Below are 18,044 nucleotides of genomic sequence, written 5' to 3' on the forward strand. Positions count from 1 at the left end.
AGCGTTCACCATTCTACCATGTAGAACAAAAAGGGAGGGACATCGTAAATAGGTTGGGCAAATATTTATTGAATTAACATAGCAGGGCACTTGCTTCATTCAAAAAAATAAAAACATTATCTGAAAGGCTACTAGAGATATAAGAGTGCCTGCTATAGTGCATCCCAGAGAGACAGGATATGTGTATATAAATCAAAAAACAAGATGTCATTTTGAGGTTGTCAAAGTAAATTTAAGTACCTTACATTTCCACTGAACTATCTGCTCTAAAAACAAGGAGGGCCAGGGGACAACGCAAGGAGGTTCGGGTAATATGGGCAAATATTCACTGGATAATATAGGAGAGCATTTCTTGTATTAATGCCTTATAAGTTGTTCAGCTGGATCCTTATTTAGTTAGCATTGTTTCACGTACCATAGGGAAGGACTGATTACTTTGAGAGAATCCATTCGAATTCTTTTAGTCTTTCCTTTGCTCACTGGGCTGCTCCATTGCTCTTTCTCCCTCTTTGCCATGGCTGTGCCTGTTGAAGCCACTCCATCACTGCATCTGTATCCATGGTAGTGGATTTGGGTATCTGCACAGTGAATCCCTGCTTCCTCATGTTGCAGGCTGCTTTTTGCGTGGTCTCGTATAGTCTTGGTCCAGAGTCACAGTGGATTCTCATATTAGTGAGGGGGGTCTGGAAACTGATCCCTGTCTCCTTTGAAATTTTCTTGATCCTGGTGTATGTCTTATGTTTTTGAACCACTTCTGTTTTAATAGTCATGGTCAAATATCAGCTGTTATCCTTCCAGAAAAATTTTCTTCTGCCAAGCTATTTTTAGAACCATCTTCTTGACGGTAAATTCCAGAAAGTTTACAACCATGGACCTTGGTGGTGAGTTGTGGTTTGGTTTCTGGGTTAGTGCTCTGTGGGCCATGTCATGTCATGTTATGTCATACAGTTATGGAAATGTGTCCCTTAATGGATTGGGAGTCCTCTGACACTTCTACATAGGCACTGAAACTCCCTGGTTGACAATGGAGTATGATTCTTAGTGTTTGTTTAGTCAGAGAACTAGAAAGGCAGACAGTAATGCTAACTTGTCTGATCATGTTGTGTGTTAATGGAAACTTGTCTGATGTTTGTTAACAGGAGGGACGTTGAGGCACTGGAAGGTGAGCTGCTGCTGGATTATTGCACAATACAATACATTACTACCTTTATGATAGTACTGTGAATAGTATTTGTCTCTTTTGTTAGTTCTCTATTATCGCGAAATTCACCATCAGAATCAATGATATGATATGAGATGATAAGACAAAATCTAACATTAAACAAAAGTTTAACAGTTTTAAAATATAGCTTCATTTATTAAAGGAACAAAGTTAACACCTACTTCACCCATGTGAAAACAAACCTGCCTCTTTAGGTATTATCAAAATTGGGTTGAATGGTTGATGAAGTGTATCGGTGTAATTGTCACAGGATATGACTGTGACAAGTTAGGGATAATTGACCAGAATATTGATTGGCGTCTGATTATAAACCTGTTTATGTAAAATGCTATCAACAGACACACTAATGTTAATGCTACTGTTAATGGTACATTGTAAAACAGTATAGAAATGAAAAGGTCTTCTAACATGATTTGTTTTCCTGTTTGTAGTGGAACTGAATTCTGAGCATGCTCAGAAGGTGGCAGAGCTGGAGCAGGCCATGCAGCAGAAACTAAGAGAACGACAGAAAGTCTATGAAGAAGCCTTTAACCAAGACATGGAACAATACCTGTCCACTGGACACCTACAACACAGAAGTAAGTCACTATTATTTTTAGCATGTAAGTTTTACTTGCCATGAATATTGACCAGTAAAATCATCAGTTTCCTAAAATGACACAGTGCAAATAAAGATCGAAGTCATGTAGCCAGGAAACAAAATGCAACATAAAAATTTAGCAAAATAACTATTGCTAACCTTGTTCCAAAGAATAATTTGACACCAATTGGAAAAACCAAGGACCTCTTCGAAAAAGTAGGTTTTGCGTATTTCGCAAATTTGTGGAAAATAATTATAGGCGAAATTGGGCATGGCCTTCACCATGTGTGCAGCTCAGTGCATTGAATGCATAGATATAAAGCTTGAATATGCAATATATGGTGTGGGAGTTATAAAGCAAAACGTGTTTGCCTTTGTTATAGGGTGTACTTATGGTGGACACAGTTTTTGCACTTGACTAGATCTCCCCTTGCTTGGATTGCTAAATGATAACAAAACAAAGTAAATACAATGGGGCTCCAATACCATTGGTGCTTGGACCCCTAATGATATGCAAAACACTTACAATAAATGCCAGTATCTGTCACCCGCTGGGACAACACCATACTCAATTAGTGCAAGGTACTGATAAGATATAATGTTTGACTGGCATTAAGCTCAATACCACTGCCATTTCGTTACTGCCTACGTCACTTCCGGCAGAAGGTCCAAGGGCCCCGTGCACAGTTATTATATCAGTCTTCCGCCAGACAAGCACCAGATTTGTTTTGCACGGGCTAGCTAAGAAAACAAAAATGTTTCAAGAAATAATATACATGTAAGGGCTATTCCAACTGTTGAGATTGGCAGGACAAAGTCATTTGGCGTTGGTGCACTATCACCAAAACAACCACCAAGTCCTGCATTGATGACATATTTCCTGTTAAGTCCTTGTCAGGAACGTATCAGGATGCATTAGTGTTTACACTACAAAAGATACAGACGAGTGACAAATGAAAAGAAAAACTGGTACAGGTCTGAATGCTTGAGCGCTACAGTGAAGGGATCTGGTGGCTCTGTTATGTTGCGCAGAGCATTTTGCTGGCATGATTTGGGTCCACTTGTCCCCTTAGAGGGAAGGATCACTATAAATCAATACAAAGTTGCTCTGAGTCATCACCTTTATCCTATGATGAAACATTTCCATCCTGATGGGAGTGGTCTCTTCCAGGATGACAATACCCCAATTCATAGGGCACTAGGGGTTACTGAATGGTTTGATGAGTATGATGCTATGGCCTATGCAGTCACCAGATCTCAAATCAATTGAACACCTATGGGAGATTTTGGACTGACATGTTGGACAGCACTCTCCACCACCATTATCAAAACACCAAATGAGGGAATATCTTTTTGAAGAACGGTGTTCCTCAGCCTTAGCATTGATTCTACAAGTCTCTGGAACTCTTCTGGAAGGATCAACACCATTCTTCAAAAAGATATTCCCTTATTTGGTGTTTTGATAATGGTGGTGGAGAGTGGACGTCAGTCCAAAATCTACCATAGGTTTGGGTTTAGATCTGGTGACTGTGAAGGCCATAGCATATGATTCACATCATTTTCATACTCATCAAACCATTCAGTGACCCCTCCTGCCCTATGAATTGGGGAATAGTCATCCTGGAAGAGACCTCTCTTATCGGGATAGAAATGTTTTATCACAGGGTAAAGGTGATGACTCAGACCAACTCTATTGATTTGCAGTGACTTTTCCCTCTAAGGGGACAATTGGACCCAAAACATGTCAGAAAAATGCCCCCCAAAGCATAACAGAGCCACCGGAGCCCCTCACAAAAGGGTCAAGACCTGTACCAGCTTTTCCTTTAATTTGTCACCCGTCTCTATGTGGTCAAATACATCCCAGACCACCTCAGGAAGTGGTTTGAGTGATCGGATCACACTGTGTCTTGGTGGTCGTTTACACTTGTATTTAGTGCTGTCCACTTGTGATCCGATCGCCCAAGACGCATTTTAAAACCAAGTGTAAACAGGGTCTGTGATTTTGGATGTAAACCTATTTCTTTACATGTAGTACATTTGAATGATTTTTATTCAGAGGAAGGATCACCTGTTCTGGTATCTTTCCTATCTCAGTTTGTCTTGTCTATTCATGGAGAATAAGAGAGCCAGAGAACCAATTTGCCTTGTGTCCCACCAGGACCAGGTCACCATAAAAATGGATCTTCACAACCTTCAGTGGTATCCAGAGAATTAAATAAACTACATTTTTGACAGATTCTTTGGATGGAGTCAAGCATAGAATTGGATGAACTGTAGGATACGCTTGAAGCCTGCTCCAAAGCAGTAATAGGATAAGTGTGCATCTAGTGTGGGTTAAGTGATGTGCATGTTGGCATTTTTCAGATGTGAGACCTACCTGTCTACCACCTGGTGGTGTGTAAATGTGCACTTAAGTGTGGATAATGGGACAGGCTTGAATAACTTTATGTGTATATGCCTGCTAGTAACTGAAGAAAACTTTAAAAGACTAAGTTATCATTAACCAAAAGAAAGGTGTATATAAATAAAGCTTAAGGAAGTGTGTGTGTGTGTGTTTGTTGTTTGCAGAGCCAACAGGAGCAGATATGTGTGTTCTGGATCAGATGACAGTAGCTAACATATCAGATCAGGAGGCTTTGGATGACTTCCTCAACTCCACTGGTGATGACATCAGTGCTGGATCATCACTGACCTCAGGTAACCCAAACTCAGCTACTCCACAACCTGAGAATATACAGTAGCACACGGTCTCCACATTTTTTGCTGGCTTATTATGTTGTCATTGCTAATATGTGCAAAGATGCATACGGTTCACATCTAACACGTATATGTTCTTGTGTTATTGTCTACCTGACGAATGTAAGTGTAACCTTGTATCTGGCTAAGTAACTGTCATTTTAAAATACAATTCGACATAAAATACTTATCAACTTGAATTATCAGAGGATCAATTAGTGCATTGATATGGCAGGTAAATGGTTTTGCAGCTATTCGGGTTGGTGGAGAAAAATCACACTTCTGTTCTCTGAATAGAGTAAAAATCAATGACCATCCAATACAATATTAAAATTGCCCCACCTACCCTGGAGAAATGAATGGGCTATAGCTGATCTGTCTCCCATATGAATGCACCACACAAAACTCACATGTGACAGGTTGAATATATTAGGTCCAGGTGGTACAAGTCCACTGAGAATCAGAATTGTCCTCTCTAACAGGTCCAGACCTCGAGTCCTGCTCTTCTGAATCTTTGAGGAGCCCAATGAACCAAGACCCTCCCACAAACAACCAACCATCCAACCAGGACATAGCATGGATGCAAGAAGAGGAAGTGGCCAGTGAGGAGAGTGATGAGCCCCTGGTGCAGTCAGACGAGGAGGAAATTCAACCAGACATGTCACTGATTGGCCAGCAGGATGTTGGCCCACTGAGGGGCTCTGATGAGAGTGACTCTGCAGGGGACCTGCCCTCTGGGTAACCTGGCAACCAGGCACTTGAAACTTCTTGAATACCGGGTAAACACTAACTAACTGCTGACCTCTGCTTTTACTTGACACAGCTCCCATCTCCAACCAACATGTCCCAGCACTTAAGCACTTCTTTCCTCTGAAATCTGTGGTCAAAAGCAGCTTTTTTCAGATTTGATATGCCTTCAACACAAATGCTAAATTTCCATATGGTTGAGATACATGTTGCTTCACCGTTTACCCGAATGTAAATGATTACTCCGTGCATGATCATTTATAGAAAACCCTCTATGCATAAAGAGACAAATCAAAGCTAAATGGAGTGAGTTTGTGTGAAAAAAGTTTTTTCAGTCATTTCAGCTCTAAATCTGGTTGTAACACCACTGCATTCACAAGCTACAGTAACTTCTAACCTCTTTAGGTTGGGGCAAGTCTACATTGAGGGGCCCACTGTAATAAATTCTGTGTATAGACAGCAGCAACAGCGACCATCTGCTGCCACTAGTGGTAATTACAGGATGCTGGCATGTTTAATTCTGCCGATATCTGAGTGGCAAGGGTACTGCACTATTTTAATGATGAGATTTACAAAATTTGTGAGGCAGATGTACCATCCCCAGACTTTTAAAATAAAGCTTCTTGGAGCTATACCCTAAATCCAACAGGAAGTCTGCCATTTTAAATTTACTTTGCATTTTTTTTGTAAAGTGAAGCCATTGATAGGCGTTGTGCTTTAACAAACTCCTCCTAGAGATTTAACCTAAACAACTTCAAATTGGTAGGTGACATCCAGCGACCTTCACAATGTTAAATTGCAAAGCTTTTTAGTCTTCATGGAATGTCCTTGGCGTGGCATGCCAGACAATTTTGCCCAAAACACGTTTGAGGCATTAAACAGGAAGTTGTTGTAACTCCACCTTAGATTACACTTATGTAGTATTGCCTACATGCAACAGGATATGTGGCCTAAATGACACAGTTCATCTAATGTATACACATTTTCTAATAAGTCATATCCAGCACCACGTATTTTACAACAGAAATAATATTTTACCCATTCAAACAGTTTCTGATAGTCTTAAAAATTAAGAGCCATGTAAATAGATCTACAATAGTGGTACCATGGCTGCTGCTCCCTCCGACATGCGTAAGGTGCCCGTTCAGCTTTAATCTCTATTCTTTTTATTGTAAACAAATCCCATGAAAACCAACAATGAATACATCCAATAACAAGTATCCTGTGTATATCCAAAGTCTGACATATCTTATTCCTCTGTGCCATAGAGCTCTGTTGTCGTCCAAAAACTATAACACATCAATGACAAGGCAGTTTTATGTTTAAAAAAAAATGCAAGGGGTTGACTTCTTTATTCACATAGAGTGAGAGGTTGAAATACAGGAAGGTCAGTCTAAATGATCTATAGGAGCCAGTATACCTCAGAAACCACCTCCCTCCACACTTTCCGATGTCAGATTGGGAAGGGGAGGGGGCTGCATCTGAAATGGACCATCTGACGTTCACATCCACTTCACACTGGTCAGCTGTGTGGAGGTGAGGGTTTTAAACCTCTCTCTGTAGCTCAGTGTTTCCCCTACAATAGTACAGGCCTGGCGGGCCACCAGGCCGACGAGAACCCCTGCCAGGCCAAAAAATAATTTTATAAATGTCAAAAATAACACCAAATATCCATTCATTCACAAATCCATAGCGTTTGGGAACTGATGAGCAGCACTGTCTCGAAACGTGAGTTAACGTCTGTGTCTGTGCCTGGGAAACTGCAGGTAGTGTAACTCCTTTTAAGGAATAGGGCAGAGCGTAAGCGAGTGAGTAGTTAAGCGAGAGAGCGAGCGTCAGAAAAATAACAGTGAATGCGAGCTGAGCAGAGGAAAAGGTTAGCAGTAAGTTGTCAGTCTGGCGGTAAATGTACAGTACAGACTACAGTGTGTCACTTAATAAATGCTGCACCTTGTCAAGACCATGAAAAGTTCCCCAACTGCTGGAAAAGTGAAGTAGTTGGCTCCAAAGTTAACAACAATGGGTTACTCTAACCTAAATGTGTAGCTGCCTGCTAATTGTATATACATTTGATGTACTATGTGTCATTTAGGCTTCACTACCTATTGCCAGTAGACAATGCTACATAAGGGAAATATTAATGCAGCAATATATTCACCAGAGGGCAACTGAAATGGATATACATTTTCATGAATATTGGACATTGCATGTAGCACATAACTATCACTTCCTGTGTCCAATATGTGGTGCTAGAGAACACCCCCTAAATATGTCATGTTGCTGTATATCGTGTAGACCACACCATGTAAATTTCATGTAGTGGGCAAAATTGACCGGCACACCATGTCAAGGGCATTCCATGAAAACTCAAAAGTCTTTAGATGTCACCTAACAAATTTGAAGTCGCTCTAGTTAATTCTCCAGGAGAAGTTCATTAAAGTACAATGCCTGTAAATGGCGCCCTCAGGCCATTTTGCCACACCCAAGCCTAAGATCCATATCAGATGGCAAGTTACGCCACTTCTGATATATGTGCAAAGTTTCATAAGTTTCTGAGCACCCCTAGCACCTCAAAAATACTAAAAGTAATAAGGGGGCACTATAGAGCTGGCGTGCCACACCCAAGACCAATTGAAATATCAAATCAAAATATTTACTAGTTTGAACATGGGTGCAACATTTTGTGAATTTTTGTGCATTCTAAAGGCCTCAAACATGTTTGTAAAATGAAAACTGACACACTAAATCCAGTATGGATGACTTTCTGTCTGGAGAAAAAAATTCAAAAAATGACTGTCTGACTGGTTTGCTGAAAAATATCCTGAAGACTGGGATGTTGATGGACTCCCATAATCTCCATGGCTGTCTGTATTAGTCTGTTGATTTGGGCCTTTGACTGAACTGTCAAGTCATCAAACCAGGCAGAGATATCATAGCGCAGGAGGCTCTCCACTACAGCATGATAGAAAAGAAGCTGCACTTCCCAGGTCACACCAAAGGTTCTGAGCCTTCTCAGGAAGTGCAGCCTCTGCTGCACTCGGGAACAGATTACATCCACATGGACCTTCCACACCAGTTTGTTGTCCATGTGGGTGCCCAGGTACCTGTAGTCCATCTGTGCTATGGTATGGTCATGGATGACCACTGGTGAATGATCACTGAAAGAAATGGGGTCAAACACCATCTCCTCTGTTTTTTTGTGTTGCGGATAAGATGGTGTTTGTCACATCACTATACAAAATTATGGATGATAGACTTATACATCTGAACATGTGTGGCTGTAAGGTATTGAATGCAGAGATGAAATCAACAGACAATAGCCTAGCATAGGCCCTTGGTTCTCCAGGTGTTTAGTGACCATGTGCACTAAGCTACTGATGGCATCATCGGTGCCTCTATGTTGTCTGTATGCGGATTGGTACGGGTCTAACTGTGGGCCTATCTCAGACCTCAGCCTGCTCAACAGTCTTTCCATTCATCACCATAGGGGTTAAAGCAACTGGTCTGAAATCATTACATTCTTTAGGACAGGGTTTTTTGGGGACAGGTGTGATGACTACTTTTTTCCATATTCAATCAATCAATCAATCAATTTTTATTTATACAGTGCCAAATCACAACAAAAGTAATCTCAGGGCACTTTTCACATAGAGCAGGTCTAGACCGTACTCTTTAATTTACAGAGACCCAACCATTCCCCCATGAGCAAGCACTTGGCGACAGTGATAAGGAAAAACTCCCCTTTAATGGGTAGAAACCTCAAGCAGAACCCGGCTCTTGGTGGGTGGCCATCTGCCTTGACCGGTTGGATATTACTGGCAAAGTGTTAGTATCCACAGACTTCTTAAAGATGGGGCACCAGGCAGGTGTTAATTCCTTTGCACATGTTTTTAATACAAATGCAGAAATGCCATCTGGTCCAGTGGCCTTGTGAGACAGTGTCATTTTTAAAAACTGTTTCCACCTCTTTGGGGTCGATGAAGAGCCTGTACACCCCATCAAAGGATACAGTCCCCTCCAGAAGTATTGGAACAGCAAGGCAAATTCCCTTGTTTTTGTTGTTCACTGAAGACATTTGGGTTTAAGATCAAAAGATGAGTATGAGACAAGAGTTCAGAATGTGAGCTTTTATTTCCTGGTATTTACATTTAAATGTGTTAAACAACTCAGGACATACCACCCTTTGTTTGAACCCACCCATTTTTCAAGTGAGCAAAACTATTGGACTGTGACTGATAGGTGTTTCTTGTTGACCAGGTGTTGCCTGTAAGGTTGATTGTTCAAACATTAAATAGCTCTGCATGACTTGTCTACTTTTTGGCCTGGGTTTAAACCTATAAAGACTGCATTTCTTGTTAAAGAGGATAAACCAACATGAAGACCAGAGAGCTGTCTATGGGTGAAAAGCAAGCCATTTTGAAGCTGAGAAAAGAAGGAAAATCAATCAGAGCCATTGGACAAACATTGGGCATAGCATGCACAACAAATTGGAATATCCTGAAAAAGAAAGAAACTACTGGTGTACTGAGCAACAGACGTTGAACAGGTCGGCCAAGGTAAACAACAGTAGTTGATGACAGAAATATTGTGAGAGCTGCGAAGAAAAACCCCAAAACATCAGTAAGTCACATCACCAACGACCTCCACAGTGCATGGGTGAAGGTATCACAATCCACTGTTCGAAGAAGAAGAAATATAGAGGCCATACCACAAGATGCAAACCACTCATCAGCAGTAAGAATCGGAAGGCCAGATTGAAATTTGCAAAGAAGTACAGAGATGAGCCGCAAAAGTTCTGGAACACAATCTTATGGACTGATGAGACCAAGATTAATCTCTACTAAAGTGATGGAAAGGCCAAAGTGATCATGGTGAAAGAAAGGAGCTGCTTATGATCCAAAGCATACAAGCTCATCTGTGAAGCACGGTGGAGGTAATGTCATGGCTTGGGCGTGCATGGCCGCTTCTGGAACAGACTCATTAATATTTATTGATGATGTAACTGATGATGGTAGCAGCAGAATGAATTCCGAATTGTACAGAAACATTTTGTCTGCCAATTAACGGAGGAATGCATCCAAACTAATCGGGAGGAATTTTATCATGCAGCAGGACAATGACCCAAAGCACACTGCCAACAAAACAAATGATTTCATCAGGGGAAAAAAGTGGAAGGTTTTAGACTGGCCAAGTCAATCACCTGACCTTAACCCAATAGAGCATGCATTTCACCTCCTGAAGAGGAGACTGAAGGGAGAAACCCCCCAAAACAAACAAGAACTGAAAGAAGCTGCAGTAAAAGCCTGGAATAGCATCACAAATGAAGAATGCAACAGTTTGGTGATGTCGATGGGTTGCAGGCTCGAGGCAGTTATTGCAAGCAAGGGTTATGCCACCAAATATTAAATGTTATTTACTTCAAGATTATTTGTTCCTTTACTTTTGCTCACGTAAAAATGCTGTGGTGTAATACAAACGGTGATATATCCTAAGTTGTTTAACACATCTAAATGTAAATACCAGGAAATAAAAGCTGACATTCTGAACTCTTGTCTCATACTCATCTTTTGATCTTAAACCCAAATGTCTTCAGTGAACAACAGAAAAAAGGGAAGTTGCCTTGCTGTTCCAATACTTTTGGAGGGGACTGTATGTTTTCCAAAACACTGCTGCATTCAGCTGAGAAGTCTTGTGTATCAAGCCTTTTCATAAAAACTGTTCAGTTCATTTGCTGTGGATAGTTTGTCCACAGAATTTAAACGTTTCTTAGTGGATTTCATGTTTGTCATCGTTTTCACAGAGTACCATAGTTTCCTAGTTTTCATGTTTTGTAGATTTTCCTCAAGTGTCATCCTGTGCTGTTGTTTCACCTCCCTAAGTCTCTTGTTTTGATTGTACGGCTCTTAATTGTAGTTGGTCATTATTCTTGAATGCAAGTTTCTTTCTGTTGATACAGTCCTTCACCTCCTTGGTGATGTAAGGCTTGCTATTTGGGAACACCTTTATTGTCCTTTTTGGGATCACAGAATCAATCCAGATTTTAATATAGTCTGTAGTGACTTCTGTAGCATAGTCTAGATTTTCCTCCTCAGAATGTATCCCACTCTGTACATAAAAAAACAGCCTTTAAGTGTTTCGATGCTATCATCTGTCAATACATTGAAAGGTTTGACCAGAGGCTTGCTACTCTTAAGAGCTGCTTTGTATGTAGGTATCAGATGGACAGTGTCATGGTCTGAGTTGGCCAGCGGTGGTTTTGCAATAGCTGTATATGCACATTTAACATTTCCATAACATTTGTCAAATATTTTGTTTTTCCTGGTGTCACATTTTATATATTGTTCAAAACCAGGCAGTGCAATATTCAGGTTGCAATGGTTAAAATATCCCATAATAAAGATAGGGGCATTTGGGGTGTGTTGCAGCTGATCTTGTACACAGACTACCACTCAGAAAGCAGCTCTGGAAGCATTACTGTCAGGGAGAACATAAACTGAACATATCAGAATATTTCCTGGGGCAGGGAGAATGGCCGCAGGCTAAGATACAGCAGTTCAGTGTCTTCATTACAGACTGTTTCCCAAACTGTATACTGCCTATAACACCACTACACCATGCCCGCCCCATCTGCTTTTCCCTGAGACCTCAGTTCTGTCTCTGCTGATGTGGGTAAAACCTTCAATTTCCACCAAAGGATCGGGTATATCTGGTCTTAACCATGTTTCAGTGAAGAGCATTATGCAGCACTCAGCATATTCAAAGCAGGCTTTTGACAGCAGTCGGAGTCTGTTCATCTTGTTCCTTAGCGATCTCGCGTTGCACAGGATCATAGATGGTAGTGGCGGCCTGTTTCTTCTCCTCCTCAGCCACTGTCGTTGCCAGTTCTGACGTGTGCCAAATGTGAGTTTTCAAGCAACCCAAGCCCCCCATAAAATGCAATGGCGTGAGGGAATGATAATAATGATAATAATAATAGTAATAATAATAATTAAAGCTGCAAGCAGTGATGATTGGGCCCTCACACCTTCGCACACGTCGGGGTGTGTCGCAGTTCAAGTGCTATTTTTCCCGAGCAACATGATGCAGCATTTACTAGAGGGCATGGTACACGGATATGCATTTTCCTGAATATTGGACATTGCATGTAGGGGATAGGGGGGCACAAAATACACATTTTTGGACCTTTTCCATACATGTGTTGGCTTGGCTTGTCTAGGTTTGAGTTGGCGCATCAGCGTAGCACAGCAGAGATTTCTATCTCCATTACAATAGGGCCACGATCTTTAAGGTGTGTCTTTTAAATTATGAGGTGCTTGTCTTGACCCAAATGACAGCAAAATCTCAGCTGTAAAATAATGGATAGACAAATTTAATTTCCCATAAATCTTCCCAAAAAGAGTTCCCCGATATTTTATTAATTAAAAGCTTCTAATATGCAGCATCAGGTAATGTTTTCATTTGCAGTAACTTAATACATCTCTGATACGGCTGAAAGCCATCAGGAAACAGTAAAATAAGGGAGATTGCTGAAATTACAAACAGAGACACGGGAGAGAAACTTGACCACTAAATTCAAAATGGCCGACTTCTTGTTGGGTTTAAGCTATGGTTCCAAGAGATGTACATGTGTGTTTAATATGGCGCTGGGGCTACTTGGTTGAAGTATTGTAGGGGGTGCTGTCGAGCCATTCTGCCACACCCATGCCCGCCACCTAAACAATATTACAGAATTAGGGACCTGTCATGTGTCCCTAGCCCCTCAAAAACAGCTTCCTGTTCCATGGCAAATAATGCTTTGCCATGGCAACAGCTTTTGATGAAAACTAAAACTTTCTAAAAGGTTCTCAATTTAGCATCTATGAGGTCTTACAACTTCGCTGACCAAATTTTAGCTGGGTCTGGTTTACCTGCAAGGAGTAGTTAATAAACGTATGGGGCTTATAACTTCCTGTTGCCAGAAGATGGCGCTATGACTGTGAGTCAATATTGAAACATAGATGTGTTCAGGCTGGGACTCTTAAGTATGAGAAATTTGGGGCAGGTTTGACATAACATTGCGAAACATTGAAATTTGCTGTGTTGCCATTGCAGCAGTTAAAAACTCAAGATTTTGCAAAGGTCTTTAGATGATGCTGACAAAATTTGAAGTTTGTCACTGTTAAATCTCTAGGAGGAGTTTGTTAAAATACAAGGCATGCAAATGGCAAAAACTGTGAAAAAACTGAATTGAATTTAAATTTTTATTAAAGAATGTGAACATTAATTACAGACTACTTAAGTCACCACTAATGAGAGGGCTGTAAAAACTCTTATTGAGTGTATATTTTCATGTATTTATTGAACTTACCTGTTGTTTTAGTCATGTGTGTACTTGTTTTTGTATTAATTCTTTAAATTCTTATTTTAATTATTATTGAATATATAATAATTATTATTATTTTTAAAATTTTTGCCTATTTCTTTAAGTATTATTTGTGAATTCCCTTTGCATTTTGTTCAGGAGAGTCTACCTGTGTGTGCTTTATAGGCAGTGACTACCTTCTACCGTTTTGTCAATGGACAGTTTCATATAGGAAGGAATACAGAAGCCAGTGTTGGGTCACTTATTAAGATAATGGGCTTCAGACATGTTATGATGGGCCCTTAATATGGTGATAGCTAATTAGGCAAGACAGCAGACATTACAAGCTGTTGTTCTTAAAAACATGTCCCTAATTAATATGTATTTATTATAGGCAAGATGTTTTGGAAGGGTATATGAAGGTAGCATCCTTTTGCAGACATACCTGTTAAAGACAAAATCACATATTTAGGTATCATATTATCCAAAAATCAACAGGACAGACTTTCTCTAAATTTCAATCCGATGATTGAAAAAGTTAAAACCAAATTCAGTTGTGGCTTAAAAGAGATCTTTCATTGAAGGGACGTACACTGCTGTCCAAAGCTGAAGGATTATTCAGCCTTACCTTCACTTCATTTAGGAAAAAGTCTGCTAAAACTGTAGACTGTTATTTAACTTTCTGTGGAAAAATCAAACACATTATATTAGAAAATCTGTAGTGTCAAATTCATGTCAAAATGGTGGTTTGGATTTTATGGATTTTTCTACATTGAATTACACATTTAAGATTAAGTGGATAAAACATTTTTTATGAACTATAAATCGGTAGGGAATTTCATTTCTAAGTTTACTGTTGATTAACTTGGTGGCCTCTCCTTCTTACAGCTTTATTGTCATGGAAAATGATCTACATGCACAATGATCTACATGCACAATTTCCCCCTTAAAATTATTATATTTGGAACAGAGGTGACTTTATACAAAAGCAGACTTACCTTTTTAAAGAACTGGTGTGATAGGAATATTATTTTGTTGGCTGAGCTGCTCAGCTTACATGGTCATCAAATGACTTTCAGTGAATTTATCTCCCATTTAAATTTTCCAATATCAACTGAAGATTATGTACCTAATGGCTCTGTGGCTCTCTACAGAAGGCTTCCTTGTCTTATGGATATCTCATTACAACACCCTATTGACATTTAATTCGATAAAATCTGTTTTGTACCATCTAAAAATAAAAATAGAGATGTATGTACTTTATTTCAGGAGGAAAGTATTTATATTCCTAATGTCAACACCTACTGGAATAATTTTGTAAGTGAAATTACATGGCAGAAGGTTTGGCTGTTGCCAGACAATTTTGTCATCATTCATTTTGTATTCATTCTTTAAATTCTTATTTTAATTATTATTTCTTAAATTTTTGTCTATTTCTTAAGTTTTGTTTGTGAACACACATGTATGTCTCTTAACATGTTTAGTTTCATAACTACAGTTTTCTAATTGAATTAACAAATAAAAAATGTCAAAGCTGGCTGGCTAATTTGCTTTGTGCTTAATAGGCAGTGACTACCTTCTATAGGTGTGTCAGTAGGCAGCTGCATATGGTGATAGGTGATAAGGAAGGAATGCTAAGATCAAGGAGCGAGGAGAGTTCTGAGTAGTTATGAGTGAGGAAACATGAGCGCAGCCATGGAATTCTTTGACTGGCCGACATGCCCCCTTATTGGATATCAGTTATCGATTGGCCATTGCAGCTGATCTGACTGATCTGATACATCACAACATCACTACAGTTTCATACCAGAGTGGAGACAGATACCAGATTAAACTTAAGTGAATCACTCCCGAGTTTGACATTTTATTTGATTTCTGATTCATCATCTAGTTAAAAATCTGTGTTAATTTTCGGTCTGATCAACAAAAGAACCATTAACAACTTTGTTCATTTATTAGAAAGATTCTACTCTTTATGATCTATTATTTCCCCCATTAACTGTTATTATGGATGAAATTAAATTAAAGAATATGTCTGTCAGCAAGATACACAGTTCAAACACATTTTTGTTTTACATAATTCATAAGTCCTCATTTCCATTCAGTCACATGAGGCTAAAAATTCTTGAGCATCAGGTTTGATATGAGTTACATAATTTCAATTTTCCCCGAAACACTTAGCTAAATAAATAATTTCCTGTGTTCAAAAGACACTCTAATCATATTCTGGGTTATTAAATAATGAATTCACAATCAGAATATCGATAATAGACTCAAATAATTAATAAATAATATGAACACACTGCCAGTAGAAATGGCTCATGTGCCTCTGAGCAGGACACAGTACACAGTATAAACACAGAATGCAGGTTTTTATTCATGTGCAGTTGTTTGTTAAACACGTAACAGGCTGCAGAGAGGAAACAGCTGCTCTGGCAATGATAACTGTGCACCTTTATTAGTGTCAGCACATGTGTGCGCTGTGCTGTGCTGTGTACACAAACTCCATCAAAAGTCGATACAGCTATTAAAGCCGACTGACAGCTGATCCAGGTGTGATCAGCTGCTGCCATCATCAGAAAAGGATGTCACTTCATGTGACACTTCAGAGGAAAGGACATCTTATTTATTAAAAACATATTTCCTTGTGTCCTCTCTCCTTGTGTTTTTTAATTGCATCTCTCCATGCATCCACGGTGGGAGGGATAAGACACAAGGGAGGAATAGTAGTGATATTACATTGTCTGTCTTCAAAGGAAAAAAAAAATCTTTTTAAAGACTGTCATCTTTATTTTGAGCTGTTGTGCCCTTTGTTCCATTTTATCCTACAGATGTGATGTAATAGTATCATCAACATAAAAAACTGAGCCATGCCTTATAGTTTCTAACTTTATATTTTTCATTATCTGAAGCATTTATTACACTCATTTATTTTCCTCTTATGTTTACAGTGTGGATCACTGGTGACAGCTATGTCCAGCGTGGTGCCCAGAGAGATGCAGAGACTAAGGGAAGTAACCTCAGCATGCCGGATGTCCCTCACATTAGACATGACCATCCTAGGCTATTTTTGAAAGATGGAGTTAATTTTACACCTAGGGGAAATTATATGTTTTTAAGTACATTAGCTAATTGTCATGAAAACAACCTCCAAATGCTGAGAACTGCTTACAGTTGGCGGTGTCACTGCTTTTGAATTTGGCCTTTAGGACCCAGTATATTATTTCATTTATATTGACTGTCATCACTAATGTTGAGTTTGGGTTTTAGTTTTAAATATGTCCAACTTTTTGTGTTTTATTTCCTCTTATTTAAAAATTTCACATTTCAATTAATTATATCAAATAGCACTCCTTTTTTCTTTAATACTGACTGAAAATGTTAGATTTCACGTTTAAATCTAGCTGTCAATTGAATGGACAAACAAATCATACAATACAGATAATACATCAAGCAATAATACTCAATTCTTTTGCCAAATGATAGAAGTCTAGCTTAAGTAGAAAGTGAAAATACACCCACGTTTCACACTTCAGAAGACTGAAATGTAGACAAATAATTATGCAGAGTCCATCTCTGTGTGTGCAGGAGTATTTATACTTTCTACCTGAAGATAACTAAGGAACTTTACACCCAGCATCAGAGCCTGAGAAGGTTTTGGAGAGCGCCTTTTGTTTGCTGCTCTGATAGAAGTCAAGTTTAAACACAGAAGAATATGACACATCCAAACAAATCAGTGTCACTTTGAGCCCTTTTGTCCAACTAATGACCCAAAGAAAGAATTATCTGCACACTGAATAGTTTTGAAGCCCCCTAGAGGATATTGTTTATTTGTGACATTGCAAACTCTGAGAAGACACAGGTATTGTGAGGTTTATATAGTGATGCAAAAAGAAACAGTCAGCTGATCAACCGAATCTATCAGCCGATTTTGTGTGTGTGTGTGTTTTTTCGGCCTCACTATATAAACTTCACAATACCTGTGCAATACCCACAAGACCTTCTCAGAGCTTGCAATGTTGCAGATAAATGATACCGTTTAGGGGGCTTAAAACTATTCAGTGTGCAATTCTTTGTTTTTCAAAATAGAAGTATAGTTTCTCAGTGAATGTTCTGCATTTGTCTTAAAGAAATGTCCAAACAAAACCAGTACATAACATCTGCTTTTGATTTTTTTACTTTCTGCTACCCTTGAAATAAATGAAAAGATGTGTAAAAGTTGTAACAGTAATTATAAAGATAGAACCTATGGATAAGAACCCAGTGTCATAATTTGGCAAAATCTTAATGTCTTGTGAAATTAATGAAGTTGCTCTAGTTGTTCTTCTTTGCCCTTGGAGAAAGTGAAAATGGTAGGCACAGTGGTGTCCTTCAGGTTTGTCCTTCCCTAATTACAAGAAACATAAAAATATGACATT

General features: G+C 39.2%; 1 protein-coding gene across 2 annotated transcripts in view; it reads left to right on the forward strand.

Annotated features, from left to right (window-relative positions):
* Nucleotides 1-17,440, forward strand: part of LOC137192021 (dysbindin-A-like) — a 39,462-nt gene extending 22,022 nt beyond the window's left edge. The window contains exons 7-11 of one of the 2 annotated variants that reach the window (XM_067602585.1): nt 1,140-1,162; nt 1,654-1,800; nt 4,371-4,499; nt 5,021-5,276; nt 16,578-17,440. In XM_067602585.1, coding sequence (XP_067458686.1) covers nt 1,140-1,162; nt 1,654-1,800; nt 4,371-4,499; nt 5,021-5,276; nt 16,578-16,593 — 571 coding nt within the window. In that variant the 3' untranslated portion in view covers nt 16,594-17,440. Of the gene's footprint in view, nt 1-1,139; nt 1,163-1,653; nt 1,801-4,370; nt 4,500-5,020; nt 5,318-16,577 lie in introns of both variants that reach the window. The other variant, XM_067602586.1, reaches the window with a different exon arrangement.
* The last annotated feature ends 604 nt before the right edge of the window (nt 17,441-18,044 follow it).

This window comes from Thunnus thynnus, chromosome 10, assembly GCF_963924715.1.
Source record: "Thunnus thynnus chromosome 10, fThuThy2.1, whole genome shotgun sequence".
NCBI classification, from domain to species: Eukaryota; Metazoa; Chordata; class Actinopteri; order Scombriformes; family Scombridae; genus Thunnus; species Thunnus thynnus.